The sequence below is a fragment of the Sipha flava genome, unplaced genomic scaffold, assembly GCF_003268045.1.
Source record: "Sipha flava isolate LNK unplaced genomic scaffold, YSA_version1 284_pilon_pilon, whole genome shotgun sequence".
In the NCBI taxonomy this organism is placed as follows: domain Eukaryota; kingdom Metazoa; phylum Arthropoda; class Insecta; order Hemiptera; family Aphididae; genus Sipha; species Sipha flava.
Genome location: NW_020272951.1, coordinates 443869 through 471121, shown reverse-complemented (window position 1 = coordinate 471121; position 27253 = coordinate 443869). Strand labels below are relative to the sequence as shown.

Sequence of the window (27253 nt, the reverse complement as noted above, 5' to 3'; positions counted from 1 at the left end):
AATTTTTAGATTACTAATATATAAAAGAAAGACTTTGAATACTGGGATTTAGATATTTTTATTCATCTGTATTTCAATACCTTTCTAACTGTAAAGGAACTGTTTTATATTCAAGCATACATTTATATATGTATTTAAATTTATAAGTATAAATATCTCTGAATAAAATATAAATTTTCACGTAGGCTGAAGTATGGACTGAAATATGTATATTACTTATTCCTCAATGATTTCTCTATGATGAGATCTAATGATCTCTATGATTTGGTACAAGAAAAAAAATCTTTCAATTTCTAACTCTTTGTGTTTATGTAAGATAAGACATTGTAATAATATAATTTATAACATATAATAAAAAAAAGTTGTATCTAAAATCAAGCTCATGAAATATGTGTATTTCTGTACCTATAAATAGTCATTTTAATTTTAAACGTTACACGATATAGTGTTGAAAATCTAAGATGTGTTCGATGCAAACCGAGTCACTTATCAAACGGCATTACTTGTACATCGAAGTTTTTAATATTTTCAACGATATGACCAGTTTAGTATTTATGTAGATATATATTGGTAAATATTGGGTAAATATATGTAGGAAAAAAATAGACCATCTCATATGTAATATATGAAATATGTTCATCTCTTTGTAAAGGTGAAAAACACGACTATATTCTAAGCAGAATTCATATTAATAGCATCGTTCGACCATTCCGATATCTTCGAATATTTCGGAGTATTGCCTCGTATGAGCTGCTTGGAAATAATAGATGAAAGTAATGCATATTGACGTGACTCCGTTTTAAAGACCGTTTACCGAATACAATAGGTAATGATATAATTGTTAGTGATTCTCTATCATAGTAAAATATCAAAGGTGTTAGAACTTTCATTGCTGTGATATCCGAGGTAAATGTAACAGATAATGTCAACAGGTTAATATGGGCGTTCGACTTGGCGAAACTTTTATCGATCTATTTAGAAGTTAATGCGAATGTAGTGATTAAAATAGTAAAATTATAGAATACAATCGGTAATACAATCGTATTAAGCACAAATCAGGAAAAATAATGCCATCGCGTCAATAAGCTCATGCAAAGTCCATAATTGTCAAGAGCATATAAAACAAAAAAAAAAAAACAAATTATCGGCTTGTGGAGGACCGTTGATCGAACTCATAACTTTTGTGATATTAGCACAACACTCCAACCGACTGAACTAATGAGTCTAGATTAATCATTGTTTTACCGCAATAAATGTTATAATCAATGCTATTACTATATTATTAATAAAAACATGTATGTTTATAGTATTTCAATTTTTAATTATATTTAAAACATACACACAAACCTTACAGTATTACAATATTACAACAATAAAAAACGAAACCTGTGCGTATATTTGCAAACAATGTTTCAAGTGCAGTGTATATAATGTGCCCATAGAGCTGTTCGATTAGTATAATTACTTCTGATATATTAGGGTTTTTAATGTTTTATCGGTTCAACAAACAATTGAAATAACGGTATTAATAAGTATCTCGAAGATATGGTGTACTTTTTTCCGTACATTTTCGGCTAACAAGTCAACCACGCATTGGAAGTAGACAGTATTATTATTGTATGATAAATGATCGAAATCGGTTTTTAATGATTTCATTGCATTTTTAATTTATCAATGTATTCAAAATAATTGAACAGCTCTTTTCATATATCTTTTGTGGTAGTGTGCAATCAGGAAGGTTAGAATTTACAAATTATTTGCACAAGATAACAAAGATATATGATATAAAAAAAAAAAATTAAAAATCGACTAACAAAATTGATATAAATATATACATAAACTTTAAATAACTAAAACCTATAATGACATACTTACTTTCAACTTAAGTGGAGAGTGCTTTATTAATAAACAGGGATCGTATACTTGCATATAAGATCTAACGTCGCTGGCCCCTGCATTAATGTCGAAGTTTTAATCATAAATTATTTGTACAAGAAAATCACGTATGAGTTTATTAAATCAATTTAAAACTAAAATCGAAATGAAACGTACAATAAAAAATAAATCGGAGCACGTTAACGTAGGAAAAATACGATTATCATCACGTGGATTAACAATTAACGTGTGCGATGATGGACTATTACATATATCATTATAATGTTATTACCGTAACTACTGGCAATTATTTATTACGCGTGTGACGACGTATTAGTGTGCGCGCAGGCTGTGTGTGTGGAAAGCAATTTTTTTTTCATATTAAATATACGTGTAAATAAATGGATAAATACGTACAAACCCTTATATATATATATGGTACTATAATCATTTATAATAATCATATTTATTTTTTTTTTACGTGTTCGACGATGTCGGTTAGGCCTTGGCGAATTGTTTTTTTTTTCATTCAACGATCCTTTATTACGAGTTCATTTGCATCGGTCGCGTGTGTATATTTTTCGTTGAATTTTTATCACGTATTTTCGTTATAACGCGACATAATTTTATACATGCACATAATATCCGTTCGGAAATAGTAAAGAAGATAAAAAAACGCTATCACGTGTACGGAAGTGGCAATATTTTCGAACGCGATTCGTGTAACACATAATATACAGATCATATCTTTGATGATATTATTGTACTACACAAGGACGGTATACTTTCAACGAAGTACCGCGGTCAATAGAAGTCATCGCTACCGCCACCCGACTCGTGTTGGTGTTCGCCGTACTTCTTATTGTCGGACAACGTGTCGTAGCCGGCCTTGTGGTCGTGATGCGACTGGTGCCCGGATTCACCGCTGTGTCCCTTGTGGCCGTCGTAGTAGTGCCCCTTATTGAAGTCTCCCGACACGCCCTTGTGCGCCTCGTCGTATCCCGAATCGTGGTGGCTACCATGCTTGTACCCGCCGTTCTTCTGCTTGAAATCTTTGTGCTTACCGCCGTATTTGTCGAGCTTACCCTGTTTGTGCGCGTCGTCGTAGAACTTCTGCTCCTTGTTGTACTCGTCCTTGTGATAAACGTTATGGAACCCAGTGGTTTTGTGGCCCTTCTTGTGATTATTCGTCTCACCATACTTGAACCCTTTATGGCCATGTGTGCCACTCTTGTGCTTTCCATAGTGGTCCGCCTCGTTTTTATGTCCATGCATATGTCCAGAACCCTTTTTGTAGTGACTCTTGAGATCTTCTTTGCCATACTTGCCCGCATGTCCCTTGTCAAAGTCGCGGTGACTCTTGTGGCCGCTGTCGCCCAATGTGCCCTGCGAGAAGTAATGACCAGCCTTTTGGAACGATCCTCCCGCCTTATGATGATGTTTTCCTGGCGATTTGTACTCTTTGTGGGTGTAAGGCGATCCGTAATAGTTCTAAAAAAAAAAAAAAAAATTATTAAAACATGAAAACTTTGTCGGTAAAAGTATTTTTGTATATACATACACGCAAAACAGGAAGAGAAAGAGGAAATATGCTTTTTATATTTTTCAACGTTTGGAAAATCATTGATTTTTTTTTTAAGTATAAAGAATTGAAAAGAATCGTTGAATAATAAAATAAAAACCAACGGCCCGTTGGGATTTCCCCATCACATGGGAATCTTGATTGAATATGCAATATTAAACAAATATTACTTGCTTTAATTTAATTAGATCAAAATCAACCTTTAGATTTATTTCTGGTTAAATTTTAGTCACATAAATCTGTTAAGTTAACTACAAATAATTTGTACTTGTTTATCTGAAAGAAAATTATTGTAGAGACCCATCGGAAAAGTGGCCGCTTTTGTTTTCCTAACTTTGAAACAGTCAAAATTGCAAGCCTGGGCTTTAATGAGTTAATAAGTTAAAAGTTAAGTTATTTTAACTTATTAACTTAACTTATTTTGTTATCGATAAATTAACTTAACGCATTTCCTTACAGATTAACTTGAAATTAATGTATTATTTTTTATAACAATTAAGTTAATTTTGATATTCAAGACCGTAAAAATATTTTTGTAAATTACCATGTTTGATAACAAGTTTATGGAATCTATAAAAATTTAAAATATATATTTTGAAGAATTTTTAGATAAGAGCATAATATTTATTGTGGTATCAACTAATAATAAGGGTCCCAATAGTCTCGAGAAAAGTAGACAACCGTCTTAATACTATTGAGTAAAAATAGCCATGAATTACATTATCATTGTCATGAAAACAGGCCATACATCTATATTACATAAATAGGTACATTTTGGATTATAGAATATAATTATTATTAAAATTATTTCTTAACCGATGATATAATTCAATAATATTGATATTAATAAATATTATTGGATATGAGAAGAAATTCAAAAGCTTATCAACATTTTGAGATGACTCTTTTATTGAAATTCAATAGATATTTTGATTAACCAGTCCAATGTATTGTTTTATTGGTTAACACATTGTGTTAATAAAGTTAAATATTAATATATATATTCCATATTTATTTTAATGTTTTGTATCTACTGTATACATTTATTATCCGTATGATTTTATAATAACATTTTCAGCTGCAGTAATTATTTTTAGTTTTCATACTATTATTGAACAATAAAAAAGAATACTTTTTTTAAATTATATTTATTATATGTGATTTATATGAAAAATTAATAAAAAACAAACCATATATAAATTACTTTAAATTTGATATTTGAGTGCTTAAAAACAATCCCAATAAATAAATGTATATTTTTCTACTCTAATTAAAGTTCAATCAAAAATATTCTTTAATCAGATTTTCTGCTTTTTCTTTATCATTAATGCTAATTAAGATCTGTATGTAAATTGTTAATATATACATCACTTATATCAGCGCTTAATGTAATTTTTTTTTTTGTTATTAACTTAACATAGGTAATTATTGAAGTTAAGTTAAGTTAACGATATATTTTAACTATATTTTTAACTTAATTATTAACTTAATTGAACACGAACTCAATTAACTTAAATTAATTGAGTTAAAAAATATCATTAACTTGCCCAGCCTTACAAAATGTTGACGTCACCAACGTAGAACTGTATAACCTCTATGCTAGATCTCTCTGAATTTAATTAAAAAGGGATTAGATATAAAAACCGAATAGTCATACTTCGATAGTGATATGTTATTTTTATAATAATACGAGTATTTGTAACTTTAAGTTTTTATTAAACAATTTTACATAATTATGTACGTATTATAAATTTAATCATGACTGTTCTGTCAGATAAATTTTGTTTTTTTAAACTTGTAGTCATTACATAGTGATCGTAGTTACTATATTTATAGTCCTGTATGTATTGTACTAAGGATTCGTGTTGCATATTAACTGTAAGTATTGTAATAATTAATCAAAAACATAATTTTGTTTCCCTATCGCATTTTTCTTCTACTTTTGATGCTATTTTTTACGCAAAACATAATATATTTATTGCTTATTAAGTTCATTGTTCAACTACATCTACTCAAAGTTGTGTTTTGAATATTATTATCATCGATCCCCTGAAAATTACTAGCACTTATCAGTCATCTAATTCTCAAACAGTGGATTTCAATAAAATTATATTTTTATTTTAAATTAAGCTCATTAATGAGCAAATAATATTATTAATACTTTATTTAAGTATCATGCACCGTATTAATATTGAATATTATGCCTATTGCTGTATAGGAAGAATAAAACTTTTGCAATTCAGTATTCGTAATAGATGAAAATTTGTTGACGTTCATAAATCACGGCCCGTTCGGGCACATTTTCTTAAGTACAATTTTGTCCGGAATCTTTGAAAAACGAAACTATAGCCTGAACGAAAAACAAATGGGATAAAAATGCAAAAGCGTTAAAATATAACATATAAGACGAAGATAAACAGAAGTCATAAATCATAACAATGTTTAAAATGCTTATCGAGGTCACCATGTGCAACGATGGTTTCGAATGAATTCAAACGTATAATCACTGGAGTATTCTGTTCCATCGTTCTCATCGTTCTCCGTTACGTGTAGTTTCTAAATATGGCGTTAATAGCAATCGATTTATTTTCATCCATTTCAAATTCATATTTTCCGATATTCTTATTTAATGAAGTACTTTCGTGTATTTTTATTAATTTATAACTACAAATGTATTCCAAAATTTAAATTGCATTCCTATAAAACAGTTTTATCACAAGTATTAAAAGAATAAATTGAATAATAATAATAATAAAAAGAAAAGGTCTACTAAGGATTTTTTTTTATCGTGTAAAAAATGTACTTTCTACTTGAACGATATTATTCATTAATTATGCATGAAGTGAAAAAGTTATAACGTACAGGATATGCATCCCAGTTGTATGTATGAAAAGAGAAAAAAAGAAAAAGAAGACAGAACTCGGACAAAAACAGTTCAATGTATCGTGTTGAAATTGTTGTTTAGCGCTTTAAATGTCCGAAAATTTCGGACTGAAACAGTGGTGCACCCAAGGGGGGGGGGGGGCTTTGGGACTGTAGCCCCCCCCCAAAAAAAAATATCTTATATGATACATTAAGTTATACATTATATCATATCGTCACAAGTATAGTATTACAATGATAGGTATGAAAGGTAAAATGTTTTTCAAGTTTTATTATTATGGTAGTTATACATTAATAGAAAATTAATGGCAATTGTTTATTTGTGTGTAAGGAATGTAAGAAAATGTTTAATCCCCCCCCCCCAAACAAAAATCCTGGGTGCGTGCCTGGACTGAAATATACCTTTTAATCGTGATATAACGTCACATTGTGGTGCACTGCAATTAAACAGATATTTATACACATACAATATAAGTTTGGCATTTTGAAGCACCTCGACGATAAAAGATATGGCTATTGACACACCCGCCGTAGGGAATAATTTCGTTTATACATGCTTTTGTTTCCTGTCTACGCTCGTCGTGAACAAATGAAACACGTAGCCGTTTAAAAACATTTTCGTTAAGAATCTTTCCGTCGAATTGTTTAATCATGTATGTTTAATCGCAGAAAAATGCAAGAGTAACACTGAAGATAATAGTAGAAAATGTATTAAAGAGACTGCTTATGATATAATGCGAAACGGTACATTCTATAGAGCTATTGGACTGTATCGAAAAATGTATCAACTCCGTTTGTCTCTGCAGTGATTGGTAAAAATAATTTGTGATAAATTGTGCAAATACCTACCTTAATATCATTAAAAAATATTAGAAAAAATATATTATTGCAGTATATCACAATATTATGTATCTCTATGACAGTTTAATCTTTTTTAAGTCTGTAGATAACAGTAAAGTATTATAGTGTTTTAACAAAATATACTTTTTTTTTTCGGGTAGTACTAAGACTCCAGCTAAACACAACTCTTCTTCACACAAATTCACCCCTGATACGTTTGTGACACACAACCAGACAACCAGACAAAAACCATTCAAGATTTATATATATATATATATATATATATATGTATAATATACCTGAGTAACAGGCAATTCCTACCGTACTATTATAAAACTGTAATGAAAACAACCTAGAATACCACACATATCAAACACGTGAAAAAAAATCCTATAGAGTCGTTATCAAAAATCTACATTACTCAATCCCAACTGACTACATCAAGAAAGAAATAAAAAATTAAGGATTCCTGGTAAAAAAATATTACTAAGATACTAAAAACGCAAACTAAAGAGCCCCTTCCGCTCTTTTTCGTTGATCTAAATCCTGCACCAAACAATCAAGATATTTTTAATTTAAAAACTATTTGTTTCACCAAAATAAATGTAGAAGCTCCTCACATCAGGCATGATCTAATACAATGCCACCGTTGCCATCAGTATGGCCATACCAAGTCATACTGTTATCATCAACCGAAGTGCGTTTGATGTGGTGAAAACCATAGCTCCGAATCATGTTCCAAATCCAAAGACTTCCCTGCTAAATGTGCACTATGCAGTAATGCTCATCCGACAAACTACTGAGGATGCACGGTACATAAAGATCTGCAGCGTCTCCGAAAAAAACATCAACCAAACACCATCTCAAGAGAAATAGTCCAAAATTCAGTTACATCTCAAATCCAATACAACAGCCATCTTCTTCAAGAAGAAACTCAATTTCACAACAATGTATTCACAACTACTCAAAATGAATCCATTAACACCCAGCACTCATTATACTCACAAGCAGTAATAAGTAAGAAATCAATAAAATCAGATTTAAAAAATACTAATGACCCTATTTCAAATCAAAAATTAACAAATCAACTAACAACGTTAATTTCCGAATTTAAAACACTCATTAATCCTCTGATAACACTTCTAAATTCCCTAATAACCCTTCTTACCTCATTAATAAACAAATTAAGCTCCAAAAATGGAAACTAGTTTTAAACTCAAACTACTCACATGGAACGCAAACGGCATTACACCGCACAAATTAGAACTGCAGACAATCCTTAGTGATCTTAATATAGACATAGCCATGATATCCGAATCTCATCTTACTCCATCAAAATCTATTAAAATACTCGGCTACAAAGTTTATCAAAGCAATCACCCATCACCTCGGCACACGCTAGTTCCTTAATACTTGTTAAGAATGACTTAATCCACCCCTCTCTTCCTTTAATCAGTGAAACATACCGCCAAACTACAAGCATCCTTGTACCTGTTAATAAACATATTAATCTGACACTCATTTCCACCTACTGCCCCCTAGAACCTAAAATTAGCTCAAATAATTTCATCAATTTCTTCGAATCCATTGGTAAATATTTTATCGTTATCGGTGACTTAAGCGCTAAACACTTCTCTTGGGGCTGCTTTTCAACTAACATAAGAGGCAGAACCCTCCACAACTCAATAGCAAACTTCAATATAAAAATACTATCTCCCCCTCACCCCACCTATTGACTCTCTCATCAGAACAGACGTCCAGATATCCTTGATATCTTTATCACAAAAATACCAAACAACGGCATTACTACTATCACCAACTCTAATGATCTATCATCTGACTACTCACCTGTTATACTTGAGTTTGAGATACTCTCTGCGAATTCTCCCATAAATCTCCAAACTCACGGAAAAATAGACTGGCTTGCTTTTCAAAAGCTCATTGAAATTCGCACAAAACTCAACCCGTCTTTAAAGTCAAGCGATGATATTGATATTAAAATTCAAAAGATCACGAGAGAAATTCAAGAATGCACGCACTTGACAACCCACCCCAAAAAATACCCACTTCCAAATCACATAAAATTTCTTCTCCAAGAAAAACGAAAAGCAAGGTCCCGGTGGCAAAGACACAAATACCCCATCGATAAACAAACCTACAACCAACTAAACAACAAAATAAGAAAAGCACTCTTAAAACACAGCTCTAACACCTATCAATAATATATACAAAACTTAACAACTCAACACTCTTCTCTCTGGAAAGCATCGAAAAAAATTCTGAAAATTGTCTCAACTCTCTTTCCTCTTTGGGAAAAAGATAACACATGGGTTGTTTCTGATACCAAAAAAGTAGACCTATTCAGCCAACATCTATCCAAAACCTTCACATCTCACGACATAAATCTAAATCACACTTAAATCCAAATAGTCATACAATCATTGGACTCTACATATTCCATATCACTCCCAGCTAAACACACTACTCCTGGTGAAATCGAGTTTATTATTAAAAAACTTCACAACAAAAAAGCTCTCGGTTATGACCGGATCATTGACCGGACCGTGAAATTTCACCGCCAAAAACCTACCAAACAAAATAATTATACTACTTTCCTATATCTACAACGCAATAGTGTGATCATCCTATTACTCCCTAACCTGGAAATTTTCCGAAATAATATTAATTCCAAAACCCAACAAGCCTCCAGAAAAAATTATCTCATATCGCCCCATAAGTTTATTACCAACTCTATCAAAAATATTTGAAAAGAATTTACTAAAAAGAATTATTCCTCTGGCTATTACAGCAAAAATGATCCCTGATAGACAATACGACTTCAAACCGAACCACTCAACGATCTATCAACTCTACAGAGTAGTCGACACTATATCTTCATCACTTGAAAAAAAACATTACTGTGCTGTCGTCTTTCTGAACGTAGTACAAGCGTTCGATAGGGTTTGGCATGAACGCTTACTGTTCAAACTAAAAAAAATTTTATCTGTGCTTTATTACTTGCTTTTAAAATCGTACCTTATTGACCATACTTTCATCATACGCTACAACTGAAGTTACTCAAACTACTTTGACATTCTTGCAGGAGTTCCCCAAGGTAGCGATATTGCTCCCTTTCTATATAATATATTTACTCACGACATTCCTAAAACTTCCTATACCGAACTTGGTTCCTACGCAGATAACACGGCAATTATAGCATCCAATGAAAATCCCATTATAGCATCAAATATGATACAAAGACACCTCAATATTATACACCTTTTGACTAAGAGGTAGAAAATCAAAATCAACGATTCCAAGTCCTCCTTCATAATATTTACCTTAAAAAAAGAAACATGTCCTCAAGTCTCAATGAACAACATTCCAATCCCCACTTGCGCACATGTAAAATACCTTGGTCTTACCTTCGATAGTAAACTAACCTGGAATCTACACATAATTGATAAACGAAAAGCCCTTAATTACCGTCTACACCTCCTAAGTCCATTATTGAGATCTAAAATGAACATTAACACCAAATTACTAATATACAAGTCTCTACTTAGGCCGCTATGGACCTACGGCATCAAATTATAGGGAGCTGGAAAACCCTCCTACACCAGATCAATACAAGCCTTCTAATCCATTTTTCTCCATCTAGTTTCTTCTGCTCCTTGGTACATAACAAACTCTTACTTCCACAAAGATTTAAAGGTACAAACCTTAAATTAAATCTCTGAAACAAACTACACCAGATTTCATAGTTAACTTCAATCACGCACTAACCCACTAAAAAAAAAAAATAATTATCATCTAAAACACTACCCGATAACCTTTGATGAAAACTAAAAAGAAAATGATGTAGAGACCTTCTACAATAACAATCATTAGTCAATAACCAACGCACGTGTTGGGTGTTATCAATGGATAACTTCCCAACCATAATATTCGCCATCAGTTTTATAGTCTCTTCTTTTTTTTATTAAATTTAATTATTGTACAAAAAATTTTATAGATCGTAGATGTTCTTTTCTTAATAAAAAAAGACAAATATGCATGACACTGTGTAATTATATTTAATTTTTAGGCATAACATGTTGAGGAGGTTTAAATAAACCAGACACTATTTTATCGCATATTACTCAAAAAGTTATAATTAAATTAGCGTACACTCCCTATCATTAAAATATCCGTCATAGGAATTATTTAACTATACAAATATATTATCTGTATATAATTTATACATTAGATTAAATTTAATAAAACCTATAAAAATCGACATGCTTATCGCTAAAAAAATTATAGACAATAGAACAGAAAAGTACATTAAACCTACATTATTAACCAATTTGAGAAATTCCCCGAATCACACGGGGGGAGGAAACTATATGCAATAATTTAAAGTATGAAGTAAGAAGGCTAACAAACAGTTGATGTAAAAGCATATCTAGTAATACCAACGAAATAATTAATGATATAATTAATTAAAACGCATTGTAAAAAGCAATCAACAAAATAGTTACCGAATTCGATTAAAATGCGTGTAGTAATAAAATTATGAAAAGGAAATATGTTTAAATAGAATACATTATCCTTATGCATTAACGCTGATGTTAATTATATTAATATGTTAGTCAAGTCGTATTTTAATCGTACGAGTATTTTATTAAAAACAAATTTTACATCCATGAACTTTGTGTACCAATTACAATCTATAGCTCAGTTGGTACACATATCAGTACGTACATAACACTAGTGTAATTAATGTATTGAATTGTAATTGATTTCACCGGAATAAATAAATAAACGTATAAACATACATATGTTTATGATCTCACCTGATCATCGTATCCGAGGGAGTCGCCTCTGGGTCCGACGCTGGATACGTCGCGGTGGTATTTGAACGGCGACATCGCGAAGTCAAAAGTTCCGTCGTCACCGTCGTCGAAGCTACCGATGTCGTCGATTTGACGGTCTTCGATGTCGAACAACGGCCCGTCCAGACCACCATCACCGCCGCCAAGACCGTATCTCCCGTCGTCCGCTCCGTCGAAATACGAGTTCAGCGTGTAACCGCCGCCACCGCCGCTGCGATCGTCGCGATGAACCGCGTTCTCTTGGCCGAGCACCGGTATGTTGTACGGGGACGCGGGCTTGTTGGCGAACACCGAGGGTATCCCTTGGAAACCGTTTTCTTTTTTGAAATCTGTAAACAGCCGTCGAACGAAATGTTTACAAGCACGTAAGTACATAGCAGTTGCACGATATACAGCCGAATCCAGTCGCGGATCCGGAGTAATTATTAGGGGTGGGCGCATTTTATATCGTGGACATAATATGACATATATGAAATTCAATAGTTCTATAATATTATGAGTATACTACAGTTTACCATAAATATTTTTTAACATTCTGTATAAAGGAAAAAACTTTCAACTAAAAAATACGTAGGTACATTGAAAAGAAATCTTTTTATTTAAGGACGATAAAATATTAGATATGAAATTAAATTAACAATTATAGAGAAAAATGTAATTTTCTTTTGGTTTTTGAAAATATGTCAATACATAGTTGCTATAGAAAAAATAATTTTTATTGTTGCTTGACATATAAAGTCATAATTTTTTTTTGTTTCGTGACATTTGGGAGAGACATCGTTCCTATGCTCCCCCTTGTATCTGAGCCTGTCCGAACCTCTATTTAACGAACGGGACTGGTTTTTAAAAGGAATATACAAACTTGTTTAACTGAAATTTCCCAAAATTTAATAACGTAAAAAAATAGAAGTTCGTTTGATAGAGGTTTAACTATACATGCATGCGAACCGTGCAGGATGATATACCTCGAGGCATATACGATATACCTATCGTTGCGTATTTCTATAACAATATGTGTTCGAAAACGATCAATCTCTTGGTAGTCTTTATTCAAAAAAAAAATTATATTCAGTCCTTTGAGCCGAGGATTAAACATGTTTTACAATATTTAAAAACTGCAGTGTATTTTTATTGCCATGTAATTCATTCACTAAATGAATATATATTTATATATTGATAAAAGTCCTATCCTGGTACATCCTGTTGGTAGCCAAAGTTTTTATTTTTACAATTTTAATAATTTGTAACGATACAATATGCTTTCATTTCATTGGCAAGTGGCAACTTTAAACATTCTGTGCTAGATTCTCATTCCAAATAATTCATAGTTGCCTGAGTACTAAGGTTAAATGCAACCAGGTTAATCTAAATATGTTTTAATTGAATCGAATTAAGTCATCTATATGGTTGATCATACTTAATCAAATTATCGCTTGTACTGCTACTGATATTAAATTTCAGTGCTATTCATACGAGTATTAACAAGAGTGCACGAATCATTCGTATTGATGTTTCGACTGCAGTGGTTATTACAATGCTGTAGTAGTTTTAACTACTAATCGTTTAAATGTGTGCAACTTACTAGTAAATTTTGTTTAACAATGAATCATTGTTAAAATAATAAAGAAAAAAAAAATTATAATATGTAAATGTTAATGCAGTGCAGCTGAAATATGGTCAATTATTATGAAATTATTTTTTCCGCAAACGTATACATTATAATACGAGTATAAAAGCGTCTCGTTATTTCAAATGGGATTTTTCTTTTTCTTCTACGCTCACTTCAACCAGCTTTGTATCATCATTATATTGGAACAGAAAAAAAGGACAGTAACGTTAACGAGGAATATTACTTTGTGATTTTTTATACTATGTACGTAATAAAAAATAAAAACCATCATTAACAATTGTAATATTGTTTATTGAGTCTAAATCGGTGTGGAATGCGGATTAAAATACCTCTCGTAGAACGCAATATTGAGATTTCTTCATAAATGTAAATTATTTTAAATGGTACCAATGCCATTACGATTTATGGTTTAGACATTAATCCATCACCGGCCTATGTGGAATAATAATATGGTATTTAATACACAATCTATTATTTGCAGTTTTTTAATAATATTTGTAGGTATATTTAATCAAATATATATTTATAATTTGTAAATAATAAATTATACTTAAAGCTTATATTAAATTTGCTTGAAAAATAAGTTATTAATATATTTTCAAGTAAAATAATAAATGAAAAAAAAATTGTTTTTTCATTATTTATATTTTATTTTATACTTAGCAGCCATAGAGTGAAAAGAGAAATATTATAACGAGTACACTTTTCTTTGTATACTTTTGAAGTAAAACAATTCTACCAACATATTCTAATTGTACCTTGTTACACTGAAAATTCAATTCAAAGATGATTTAAAAGGATAATTTTTTCGATTTTCCGGTAGTTTTCTATTATAAATTTATTAAACTAAAATAATACTCGGGAATAATGTTAAATTTACATATAGTAATTGTACCAAAAATCTGAAAAGATATATAATACTATATTAATATCTATACATATACATTACATACCAATAGTAATAAATATATGTTTCATTTAATTGTGTTCAGAATTTATTTTGAATAGTGTAGTTTTATTCTTATACAATAATAAAAGACGACTTCATAGTAACCGAGCTACAAATATTTCGTTTTGCATAACACTCCAGTGACTAACTAATCGTCTCTCGCTTCTTTTCGACGAAGCAAAACGATGAAGGGCACCAATAATCTGTCTCACTAAAAATCCCGTATCGTATACATACATTATAGATCTTAGAGAGTGAAATGTCAGAGACCTTTTTAGAAGTTTGTAATCTTCGAGACCGTCGTAATATTTTAAATTTCCATCGATTTTATTGGAACGAAAACGCTATAATAGTCCTTATAATATCATATTATTGCGAGACTGTGGCTGCTTTTGATAACTAGACAATATTGAATGGTGCGAGAAGAAATTGTAACCGATGAAAATCCAACATTCGCGATATGTATAGGCCGAGCGCATACATATAACGTATTACGCATCTGTACGCGCATTGCAATAATGTATCACAGAATAGATATAAATAATATTATACTTATGGCGGTGCGATTTAATAATGGCAATTTCGTAACATTAGAAATTCATACACGAGTAATAATATCAAGCACAGAATTATGTGAAAACACCAGTCGGTACCACGCGACTACCGTAGGTATCGAATACAAATCGTATGACGTATTATTGTATATTATACGCAATAATAATATTACTACAGTGACACTCGAGTTCGTTCTATGATTATCACAAAAATATAATAATATTGGTAATAAAATGATAGTGGATAAGAGAAAAAAAATAGTATACCTATTCATGTTCAGTAAGGATTATAGTCAAATTTTTATACATACGTTTCGGATTTAGAGTGACGTTGCTGTGGTAAACATTACTCTTTATTTTTTTTATTTTTTATGTATAAATATGGTAGTTATAAATAATCCTAATACCCATAATATATGATGATATTTTTTTTTGACATTTTTTTAAACCCGTGGTTTAGTTTAATTTTCAATAACATTATTCGTGTTTTAGTTGATAATTTTGATTTTTGATTTAAAAACTCAAAGAATATAATGTTCAAAGTGAAATTATTAATACATGCATTTTATATTACTTATTTGAATGATTGGTTATGAGGAAATAGAAATGCTAAAGTAACTAGGATTTTATTAAATTATAATTAAAAACGTAATTCAACATAATTATTCATGTGAACTCTAAATGTCAATAACATAAATCGTTAAAATGTATAAAATTATAAAATACACTAATTTATACTTGTATGTTCAGCTCAGCTGTGCGAAATATTATATTTGTAATATTATAGTAAAATTATGTCGTAAAATAAGTGAAAAAAACTAAGAAGAAAATCAGTTTTCGTAAAACAAATGATTTGCCATACTATGAACTCTTTTAAAATGTCAATAAAATATTGATGAAAACCAATTATTCGCTACTTAGTAGTTTAGCATATCAAATTTAAAAGTCATAAACCCAACACGATTGATTGTACTAGGTTAACATTATTTTATTATATACTACGCATGAGAAAAGTAATGAAATGATCGAAAAACTGCAGTTCTCAATTACACTGCGTGTCAAAATTCATAAACATTTGAAAAAATTGTAATAACTGTAATACATTTTAATATTTGGGATTTGGCTAATGCCAAAACTCAATTCATTAATTATTAATAAATTATCAATAATTGATTATCAATAAAATAATAATGCGTTTTAATTTACTGTTTTTGCGTTGAACACATCATACGAATACGAAGTGATATCGATTAGAAAACGATAATTATCACGTTACAATAGATTCCTCGTTTTATTAGGAAACTGAAAAATAAAGAACTGTGCAGGAAAAATAGGGGCTGCAGTAACCGGTCGTAAGTTTGCATGCGCGCTGTTATATCGGGATGACCTACGACACTGCGACGGTGTTTGCGCGCATGACCTTTGTAGCCGGTTTTGTTGCGATTAATCGGAGTGGTAATTAATTAAAATGTAATTAATTATGGCAAAAAATTCAAACAAAAACTCGTGTAAAAAAGAACGGAGACAAGCGCGCAATAGTTGGGCGATGGAGGGGACGTGCGCACAAAAGGGTTCCTTGTGTTGCGGCTATTGTCTCGACTACAACCATTATTACTATTATCGTAAAGTTATAATCGATTCGGATCACCTCTGCACCGCGGCGAAATCCGCGTGCCACCGACTAATCGTGGTTTGTCGCGACAAGGACGCGATGTTCGTCGATCCGCGAAGCGTTCAAGTTCAACGGGCAAAAACGGCGACGGCCAAAACCCGCGTGAATCTCTCGAGACAACGAGGCGGAAAAAAAAGTGGATCGAAAGCAGCTGCTAGCGATGAGCACGCACTGAGAACAAGGAACTTGCGGGATATCGAATGTCGCAATGTCCCCGAAACGCGTTGCAGGACGCACATGAATACGAACGAAAAATCCAACGCTCGTTTGGATATTCAAAGTTTAATCCAAGATCATTACGGTTTATGTGATTCAATTTATTCTTTGAGCCACAAGGGGGATAAATTACCGTCGTTTACCTATAACATTGTTCTACACGGATTTAATATACTGCTCGAGGTTAATGTTAGTTATTTTTATATTAAATGTTTTTTTTTTGTTTTCTCTATTACGTAAGTACACTGTGCACCGACTTGCGACTTGCATTGGTAAGAAAATATCGGTCTGATTTTTTTTTTAATAACATTTTTATGAACAAAAAATGTTGAAAACGTTGAAAGGAAATGCATCGTAAACTATTTTGAACAGATGAACAATGTAAAAATAACATTATCTGACTGAAATATCAAGAACAAATCACAAAATTTCTACCACTACTATGGACAAAGCTCTAGGAAAATGGCAGTTTTCCAGCATCATAAGTAACGTTTAAACGATACTTTGAGCATTTCAATGTATTTTAAAAACCCATTATGTTATGTAACCCAAGATTTCAATCTCATTTAATCATTAAAAACCATAAAATATCACAAGATCATTCAGTGGTACCCAAACACTTCCCGCTGATCCGTGCAATTGATAATTTTAACCACCCATCACCTTCTAGTAGTAATATACCATAATAATGGTATATAATTATAGTTTCACAAATACATAAATCGTAAATTTGGCCATTTATAACTCGACGTATTTGTGTTATGTCCTATAGGTGCGTAAATTTTATATATTTTACATGTCAGTTAATATGAACCATGCACCACCATTGAGCACCCATGCAATTGCACTACTTGATAAACGGTGGCGCCAGTTGGATCACTTTGTATTAGTTGTATCTTAGTAATTGAAGCTTTATTCAAAAAAAAAAAAATAATGGACGTTTTATCGCTCTTAAAATTTGATCACTATAAACTGTTTTTATAATTATGTTTTAATCCCAATATTTCTTTATGTCCTGGGAAAAGTTGATCCATTTTAAAACATACAATATAGATTGTGCCAAAACAAGATTTTAAAAATGACAAAATTATAAAAAATAGACTTATAAATACATATTATTATAATCAAATACGAAAAAATAACAAACGTGTCAGAATCCCAATTCTAGTGGTCGTAATGGTAATATGATACAGTTGACATTAATTTGGGCATGGCCGTTTTTGACCCAAAACGTATCCTTCCCTTTTCGGCCAATTCACTTTTCGACCAAAATCGTACCCTTCCCTTTTCAGCCAATTCACTTTTCGACCAAATTTAAAATAGGCCAATTCCTTTTTCGACTAAAAAAAAAAAGGTATATTATAAATTTAAAACAATGATGTACAATTGTTGTCAATAATTATTAAAATATTAATATAAAAGAGAACGATATTTCGTATCTAGTTTTGATCTCTTATCGTAATGAAAATCGTTTGCATTTTTTTTTCCGGCTCCACCCACAAATTTGAGTGCCACTGCGTGGCACTTTTCGGGGGAATGGGGCTTCGCCCCAAGGGGAATTATAGTCTAAGCCTAACCTAATTTTTATACAAACCTTGATACTATTGCAAATGGAATTATGCTCTGTATGTGAACCTAAAATCTCGCTACGCGAGTAAAACTCTGAATCGTCATTAATATATTTGCTGCAACTCGTTTGCGCATATTCAAAATTTTTTACTTAAAACTCGACGACTAGTTTGCGCACGACAAAATCAGTCATTTACTTGAAAATAGATAACTCGTTTGCGCACATTCACACCCATGACACGTATAAACATACATCGTCATAGACTGCAGTACAAATGATCAAATATATTATCATTCAATCGACTGTGTAGACTGTAGATTATATAAATTTGGATTTTCCAGGCAAATTTTAATAGTTTCGGTAGAAATGGACGATGTATATATATATAATATCGGTACAGTGGTAACCAGTGTGTTGACGACGTAAACTTTAATATGGCGTAGAAATTTCTAATATTTTTGAATCACGGTGAGGAAAACGATATTTTAATATTGATGATTATAAATTTAGTGAATACCATGTTTTAATGAGTGGATATTCAAATTTTGGATGCATTAATAAAAAATGTCCTGCGAGTGTTATTGTTAATAAATCAAACAAAATAATAATAGTAACCAACTCTCGTAATCATCAGGAGTATTATAATCAACGATAATAAGCAAACGAGTTCCGACACTAAGGATTTTCGTCACAGGTAGCGAAAATATATACGCAATCGAGTTGTGCATTTTTGCCCAAATGAGTTGTAAAAAAGGTAAATGTTCGCAAACGAGTTTTAGCCAATATATATTATAGTAGTCTCCATCATAATCAAACATTGTATATCATTATTTTATTATTTTAAATGTATTATATAAATTTTTATTTTGGTCGAAAAGGGAATCGGCCTATTTTAAATTTGGTCGAAAAATGAATCGGCAGAAAAGGGAAGGGTACGGTTTTGGTTGAAAACGGACTCGCTCATTCATTTATACCATAAATCGTTCGATATATCGTTTGTCGAGATTGGTGCCTGAGTAAAAATATGAAAGTTAAATAATTTCCGACTCTAGGAATTTCTCAATGAACTTTTTCGAAGAGAAATTTTCCTGAATGAAGTTTATTCATCGCATTCAGTCGGAGACAAAACCGAATTTTTATAATCTATGTTGTTTTTTCGCTACACGTTAAAGTGTATATGTATTTTATACAGGACAATATGACACGTAGATGCGGCCTGAATTATTGGCCACTGAGTGTTTAAACGAATCGATTGTGGTGAAGGACACAACAAAGGGCCTTTCTTATCGGTTGATACTTGATCGGTTTATGGGAGGGATGGAATCCTTAGCGTCTGGTGACTAATTACCATAACTACCACGTTAACCATTCTCCAGTTTTAAACAGACGTTTTTGTCCACCCAGCCAGTGAGACAAAGGTCGAATGGGGTTGGTCGTGCACAAAGATCTATTGGAACTCCGTATGTCACCGGTGTGAAGCCATGGCGTGGGGTAGCAGCGGAGCAGGGTCGAGTAATCGTATAATAGTATTACGCGACGTAATAATACGGTTACACGTAAAAAACATGACTGGCTTTTCCTTTTTCCAAAATACATAATTCTCATCACGATGGACCCTCAGCTATACGATATTGTTATTATGGTTATTATTATCAGGTACATTGTCGTGGTTAATGTGTTACAGTGATGATTTATGCTTCAGTTTGATGGCACTAAAAACTGATCGAATTTACACGTGTATTTATTGCACTGAAAATAAAAATTCACGTAAATATAAGATCGGTATATATATTATAATAGACATTTAATATTTTATAATTTGTCTTTCCTAAGAAGAAATAATTCATTTTCAATCTTTTCGCGTACAGTAAACTTTATTGTATAAATTGTATCGGGCTGAAGATGTGTTGTCATAATTGCAATTCGTATTTTTGTAAATTACCTATAATAAGTAAAAAATTGCATCTAATTTCGCAGTTGCATATACTTAGAGTCAAACTGATTCATTATCATTACTATTGTTTATTTAATTTTGACTTCGTTAAGCAGTTATTGAAATCCTATTACGTTGACGAAAATTACCAATAAAGATAATAATAATAATTATTTAAGGAAATACGAATAAATTATAACATACTTCATTCGTGCACTTAAGTGTATTTTAATCGTATTTTAGGGTTACTTAGATTATCTCAGTATAATTTTTTTTTATCAATAAACATAAAAAATTATTTTAAAAAAAATAATAATTTTTTTTTATTATTATATTTTCAATAACTGTTAGCCTTTGGGTTAATTTATTTTAGTTCCCTTAATATTATTGAAAACTCCATGTCAACACACAAACGCATATCCGCACAAAAATGTATTGCTTTTTTCCTTTAATAAAAATATATATTAAAATCTAAAAAAATTAACTAATATAACTAAAACTAAAACAAAATAAAGTTGTATCAACATAGCTATCCACTAAGGAAAATTTCAATACCGATAATGTTTGAGATCCACTGTGATAATTGGCAATATATACGGTCTACGTATGGCTCTTTCTTAGTTTGGTCGATGGTTGTAAGTTTGAGTTTGTACAAAATTAGGCACCAGTGTTTGATTGCTGGTAGAATTTTATTCAATTCGATATTTATTAACTATTTACGTCGATTTATGCTGTTCTGGAATTTCAGGGTAATAAATCAAATAAGTCACCAAGTAATCAATTTTATACCAATTCGTTTTAATGGATAATTTATCTAAAATAGTCTCAGATATGACTATTGACATTTATTATTGATAGCCAATTTTCGAAATAATTTTAATACTTCCTAGTATTTACAGTGAACAGATGAAATGTGGGCCAATTAATTGTGAAAATATATATTTATATTTATATAAATAACATCCACTATAAATTATTTCAGCATTTAGCACATATATAAATCAAAGAAAAGAAGAATATATATTTATGTTAAGATAAATTCATCTTATTTATCTATTTAAATATTTTAATTTTATAGATAATACTCTTTAAGTTAAAAATAACATGCATAATTTACGAGGCATATTTTTTAAAATAAAACAAAATTTCTATTTCAGGTATTTTCTCTTTTTTGTGGAATTTGGCTCGTATTGTTTCGAAAACATTATGTAGATTTTTATTCATTTCTACCACATATATTTTAGTAAAATGATATAAATTTCAATAGTTAAAATTTTAATAAGAACGTAGAATGGTCATTTTCAAACATATATATCAAGCTTAAAAATATTTATATAAGAACCGAGAATTTTCGTTTGTTAAATTTAATTTGTATAATAGTTTTTAAATTGAAAAACCCTTGGATGTTTATATAAATGCTCGAATGCCTTAATAAAGCTAAAGTGAATTATTTCTATGTATAGAAATTGCGATCGCTATATTCAATCTTCAAAAATTATCTATATCTACACATTTATTTAATTTATTTTTATAAGAGTTATCATCAATATTACTAAATTTAAAATCACTTTATTTGATGTTGTTTATGCAGTCAAACGTAAGCTATTGAATTTTTGAAAATATCTAATATATTATCAACACCGAACCAAATTCAATGGAAAATATTTGATCAATTTGTATTCCGTACCGTGGGGTAGTTTGATTTGATGAAATACTGTTGAACAAAACGAATCATGAATTATAATATAGGCACGCAGTATGGCCGCGTGTGAGAAAACCGAACGGTTACGGCAAAAGTCTGAACCATTTGGTTTCGAACGAATTACACTGGTTATAGGTGCGTTCTATTTTAACTCGAAAAAACGATTTCTGTGTTCGGCGAACACGGAATTGCACTCGGGCACCGTTTTATTTCAACTATTTGTGAAACGGCAGCAGTCTTCTGTGTGAAACAATTTGTGTGCTCGAATATCCTTTATTAGGTATTTATTTTATGCTTTTAAAGTGACCGCAGTTTTCTTATTATTATTGTTATTATTATTATTATTATTATTATTATTGTTGTTGTTGTTGTGTACGTATTTCATTTTCATAAGCGTCTATTGAATAAATTGTATGAATGAATTTCAAAGCGTTTTCGACGGAGTATATTATACACTGTTTTTATAAACAGTGTTCGAAAATAAACGAATAACATAATATATACCTTCGTTGTTCTCGAAGTTTTCGAAATTCAAAAGCAAATGTTTTCGATATTTATTGAATGTAATTATATTTTTGTTTTATTTAAATAAATATACGAGGGAAACGAATTTAAAAAAAACTCATTATATTTCGGTAAAACGTTTTATATACTTTTGAAAATGTTCATTCTTTTTGTAATTTGTTTAAAGAAAGAATTGTTATCAAGTTTTTAGTAATATTCCTAAATATATAGATATTGTTCAATTTTACATAATTACATCTTACTCGAAGTATCTTTAAGTAGTACAACTGTTGAAAATGGAAAATTCTACTTTTCCAAGGGAATGAAACGCAAATTGAACTTCTTAAAAAGTTTTTCTTATTGCACTTTAAATTTCAGTTAATCATCTAAAATATATAATATCGATGAAAATATCAAAATACCTTCAATCCCAACCATGACAAATTAAGTAGTTAATTTTTAATTTTTAATTACTTTCTAAATATTTTGCTCAATAATAACACGTAAATAACCGAAAAACTGAAATTTAACAATAACCAATATGAAGAAGTCGCTGCTTACAACGGTTTTCAAAACGACCAACGGATCGACGGTAAATTTTTCGATGCATTTTCGATGAAATGTTTATTACAGAAGCACAACGTAAAATGTTCGAACGAAAACTAATGGTAATAAATATCTAATCTTGATCATCGATGAGTTCATAAAGTCATAGTACATTATTAAGATCGGTTTTTACGGGTATATCCATGCATTTTTAATTCGCGTCATTTCGCTTACCTTCCAGTATGGCGTCAAACTTGTCGCTGTGGCCTTCTCCGAGCTTGATGAATATCGGAGGGTTCTGTCCGTCTTTTCTGTAAATGAAACCTGAAGCCGATGATTCTAGATCTTCGACCGTGTCGCGTTTCTCCGCATACGTTTCCCGTGTCCGAGCACCGCGCACCACCGTTAAAAACGCCGCGGTCGCTGTCACTATACGTACTATCGTCGTGATACGAATCCCCATCGTATAGCAAGAATTATGTTTACTAAAGGGCAAAGTGGATTGGTGTGCGGTTTTCGAGTGGAAAACGGATATCGTTCGTTACGTCTTGGCAATTTTGTCGTCGTCGATCGATCGAAATCGAATGATCCAGCGATCCATGTGTTGCTGACGGACACGCGTATATAAAGAGATCGACCCTCGAGCCCACTCCTCGCCGGATCGTGGATCACGAGGGTGGGGTCCGCCACGGCGTGGACCTTGAAAACGATCTAACATCCGTCGACGACGGGTGGAGGATTGCTGTTACGGTTTGGTTTTCGAATGGCCAATGCGCGGGTGGTGTATCTAACACTTCGGCGGGTGACAACGCACAGAGGGGGGGGAGGAAATGGAATAACGATAGTTATAACAAATAAATATCTGTAGTTGTACATACGTCTGCAATGAAACGTTTTTGTTCGGCGTGTTTTCTTGTAAATATTTTTCATTATTTCGTAATCCGAAGATTCCATTTCAGTACACTGTTTGAACTGTGCACCAGACGGGGGCGGCGAAGACCTTGAATTCGCAACGGTCTAGAAATCTGTTCGTATTACGGCATATCGATGACGTATTAAGAACACATACTTCGACTGTTATATCCACCATGTGTGTCTTTTTGTCTCAGGATAATTTTCGATGGTTAGATTATACGAACAGATTTAAAAAGCTTTCGACGCTAAAGTTCATACTACGCATTTATATTAAATGCTTAAATGCAACAAAAACGATTAGTTGAAATAATATTAAATTGTATACATTAAGTGAGCAGATGTGATCTTGATGTTTATAAAATATGCCTTTATAGTTTTTGCAATACACATAATATAATATCCAACATAAACTCGTATTATTATTCTGTCACCCGTTTATTTTTTTTATTGTTTTGTATTATGAATAAAAAAACTATATTGTAACATTATTACGCACAGATGCTTTTTTAATTTATAATTTATTTACTTTATTTATATTTGATTTTATTACATCATGTAATCACGGTGGTTTAATCTGCATAATCATTTATCTTACACTCGGTAACATAGTAATTATCGCTTTCAGTGAAGAAAATCCACTTTTAGATAAAGCATCCTCGATCAAATATTGTTACGAGAAAAACTATAACGTATTCGAAAAAAGGTATTCATCGTATTCAGTCCATTCAACATTTAGCATTTTAGCTTTACCCTGGGGATCAAGCATGAGCAGAGCGTAAAGTTTCAAAAAAATATTTTCTTTTCCATTTTAAAAATGTACAATAACATGTGAACTCGTATTTATAAATGTAATAATTTATGCGTAAAAACACGTAAAGTATCTTCTATATGACGTGTACAAATTGTAATAAAACTGATTTCGCAAAATCAAATAAATGTGAGTAGAGTTTTATTTTATAACACTCTATGTAAAACGTGTTCCCGTTCAGGTTTTGATGCGAGGAATCTCTAGCACAAATCGATTTGTAGAGTTGCGCTTGTAGGTAGGGCTCCGTTTACCACGAGGAATTATATGACGTATGGGGTTCAAATTACCAATTTTTAAAAATTGAAAATCTCAAGCGCACTCGATTACCTACATATGTGAAAATATCACGATCAAATGGTCTTAAAAAATCTGTACTCAAGTGACAATACTTGCAATTCTCAGAACTACATATACCGTGCAATGGAACACCAATATTTTTGATCTCCATTTTATGACATTATTTACAACAAAATATTTCACCATATTACATTTATTGTATTCGAAAAGCATAACGTACGAATAAATGAATGTTTTTCAATTCATATTTTTTTATTTTTAAACGTATACAGAACGAGAATAGTCCCGTGTACTCGTTGTTGTGTGTAGTTTTTGATAAGTGTAATTATAATATCATATATAGTATATTAGTACAAGTGGTGCACGCTCGAGAAATATTTGGTACGCTTAAAAATTTGGAAATACTGCATTAGGTGTACGCATGGTTGATGGAAACAAAAAAATGTATTATTTGTTTACCGTGTCGATAGCAAAATTAAGTCTAATGCGATATACGATAAAAATGCGTGAGATCCATATAGAAACCTTTATAACATAAACACACACATACACACACATGTTTACAACGTTGACAGACACATTGATTGATATACGGATATTTTCATTAAATATGAATGTATATCTCTAATACCGAAACGCTAAATGTGGTGTATTTCACGTCGCCTTGGTATTATTTGCCAATTATTTATTACCAAATCCGGATTACAAATAATAAAATATTGCATTTTTATTTTATTTTTTATTTTTACTGGTTGGTTAATAATATTCATTATGATATTATTAAATTATCTAAAACATATATTTTCAATACATTTGTAATGAAACCTTTTCCATCTCTTCTTCCGATGCTGTTCTCTATGATATTGTTGTCCTTTTTATAGATTGGAATAATTTTTTTCGTATGAGCTTTATTTTATTTTCGATCTATTGTGGAACATGTAATATTATTCGGGTGAGAATAAATAACTCAACGATATGTTTGTATTTCTATGTTTTAAATATCGTATAATTTTTTATAAGTATAACTATTCGTTATCATTTAGAAAAACCGGAAAATTGATCAGCAGTTTAGTCGAGTTAACTAACTTTTTTTTCCATTTTAGAGGAAGTCGAATGACTAACAGAAAATCGATAAACAAACATTACCTTAACATCAATTAGTTTAATTTCCAAATACCTAATTATTCACCAGCCAACATTTACCTAACCTAAATCACAATGATAACTTTTAAAAACAAAAACTTACATGAAGGAAATTATAAAAAAATATTTTTGTAGTTCTAATAATATCAGAGATACTCAAAATTAATTTAATTAGTACCGTTGAACAAACATTACATTCGTTTTATGTTTGCTCAACGGCGCGAAATTGGATGAAACATAAGTTTGTAAAAAAACTCAAATTGTAACGTCAAGTTTTCAATTTAATGTTAACTTAATTTTAAATTATTAAGTCCTCAATACGTGTACCTTTGCATTGTAGTCAAAGTTTGTACATTGCTCATCATCTGTGTTCAATCAGTCGAATGTGAAAAGTAATCGAGTTAATATTAATAACTAATATTAAAACATTTTAACAGCTGGTTTTGATTATAGTAAGTCGAATAAATCTAACAGTCATTTTAAAGTTATCAACAAATTTGAAATAATATAAGCATTTGAGTGAAACTGGTATAAATGAAATTCATATGGAATACAAAAACACTTTTATGAAAACCTAAAAGAAATAAAACTATGGAAACTCTTATGTCTAGGAAATCATGAAAAACATTTTTTCCATGATTATTATATGTGTTGTTCAATTATAGTATATTGTCTAAGTGGATTTTAAATTCCGTGTAAAAACATAAGATAGTCTATAAATTAGCACAGAAACAGTTTAATTCGGTTTTAAAAATTG

General features: G+C 31.0%; 1 protein-coding gene across 1 annotated transcript; it reads right to left on the bottom strand.

Moving 5' to 3' along the window:
• Nucleotides 1-1346: 1346 nt before the first annotated feature.
• Nucleotides 1347-23937, bottom strand: LOC112685632 (hornerin-like). Its single transcript, XM_025557570.1, has 3 exons — nucleotides 23568-23937; nucleotides 12019-12386; nucleotides 1347-3366 (listed from the first exon to the last, which is right to left on the bottom strand). The coding sequence occupies exons 1-3, from the start codon at nucleotides 23794-23796 to the stop codon at nucleotides 2680-2682; spliced, it is 1284 nt and encodes a 427-aa protein (XP_025413355.1). The 5' UTR covers nucleotides 23797-23937; the 3' UTR covers nucleotides 1347-2679.
• Between the last annotated feature and the right edge of the window lie 3316 nt (nucleotides 23938-27253).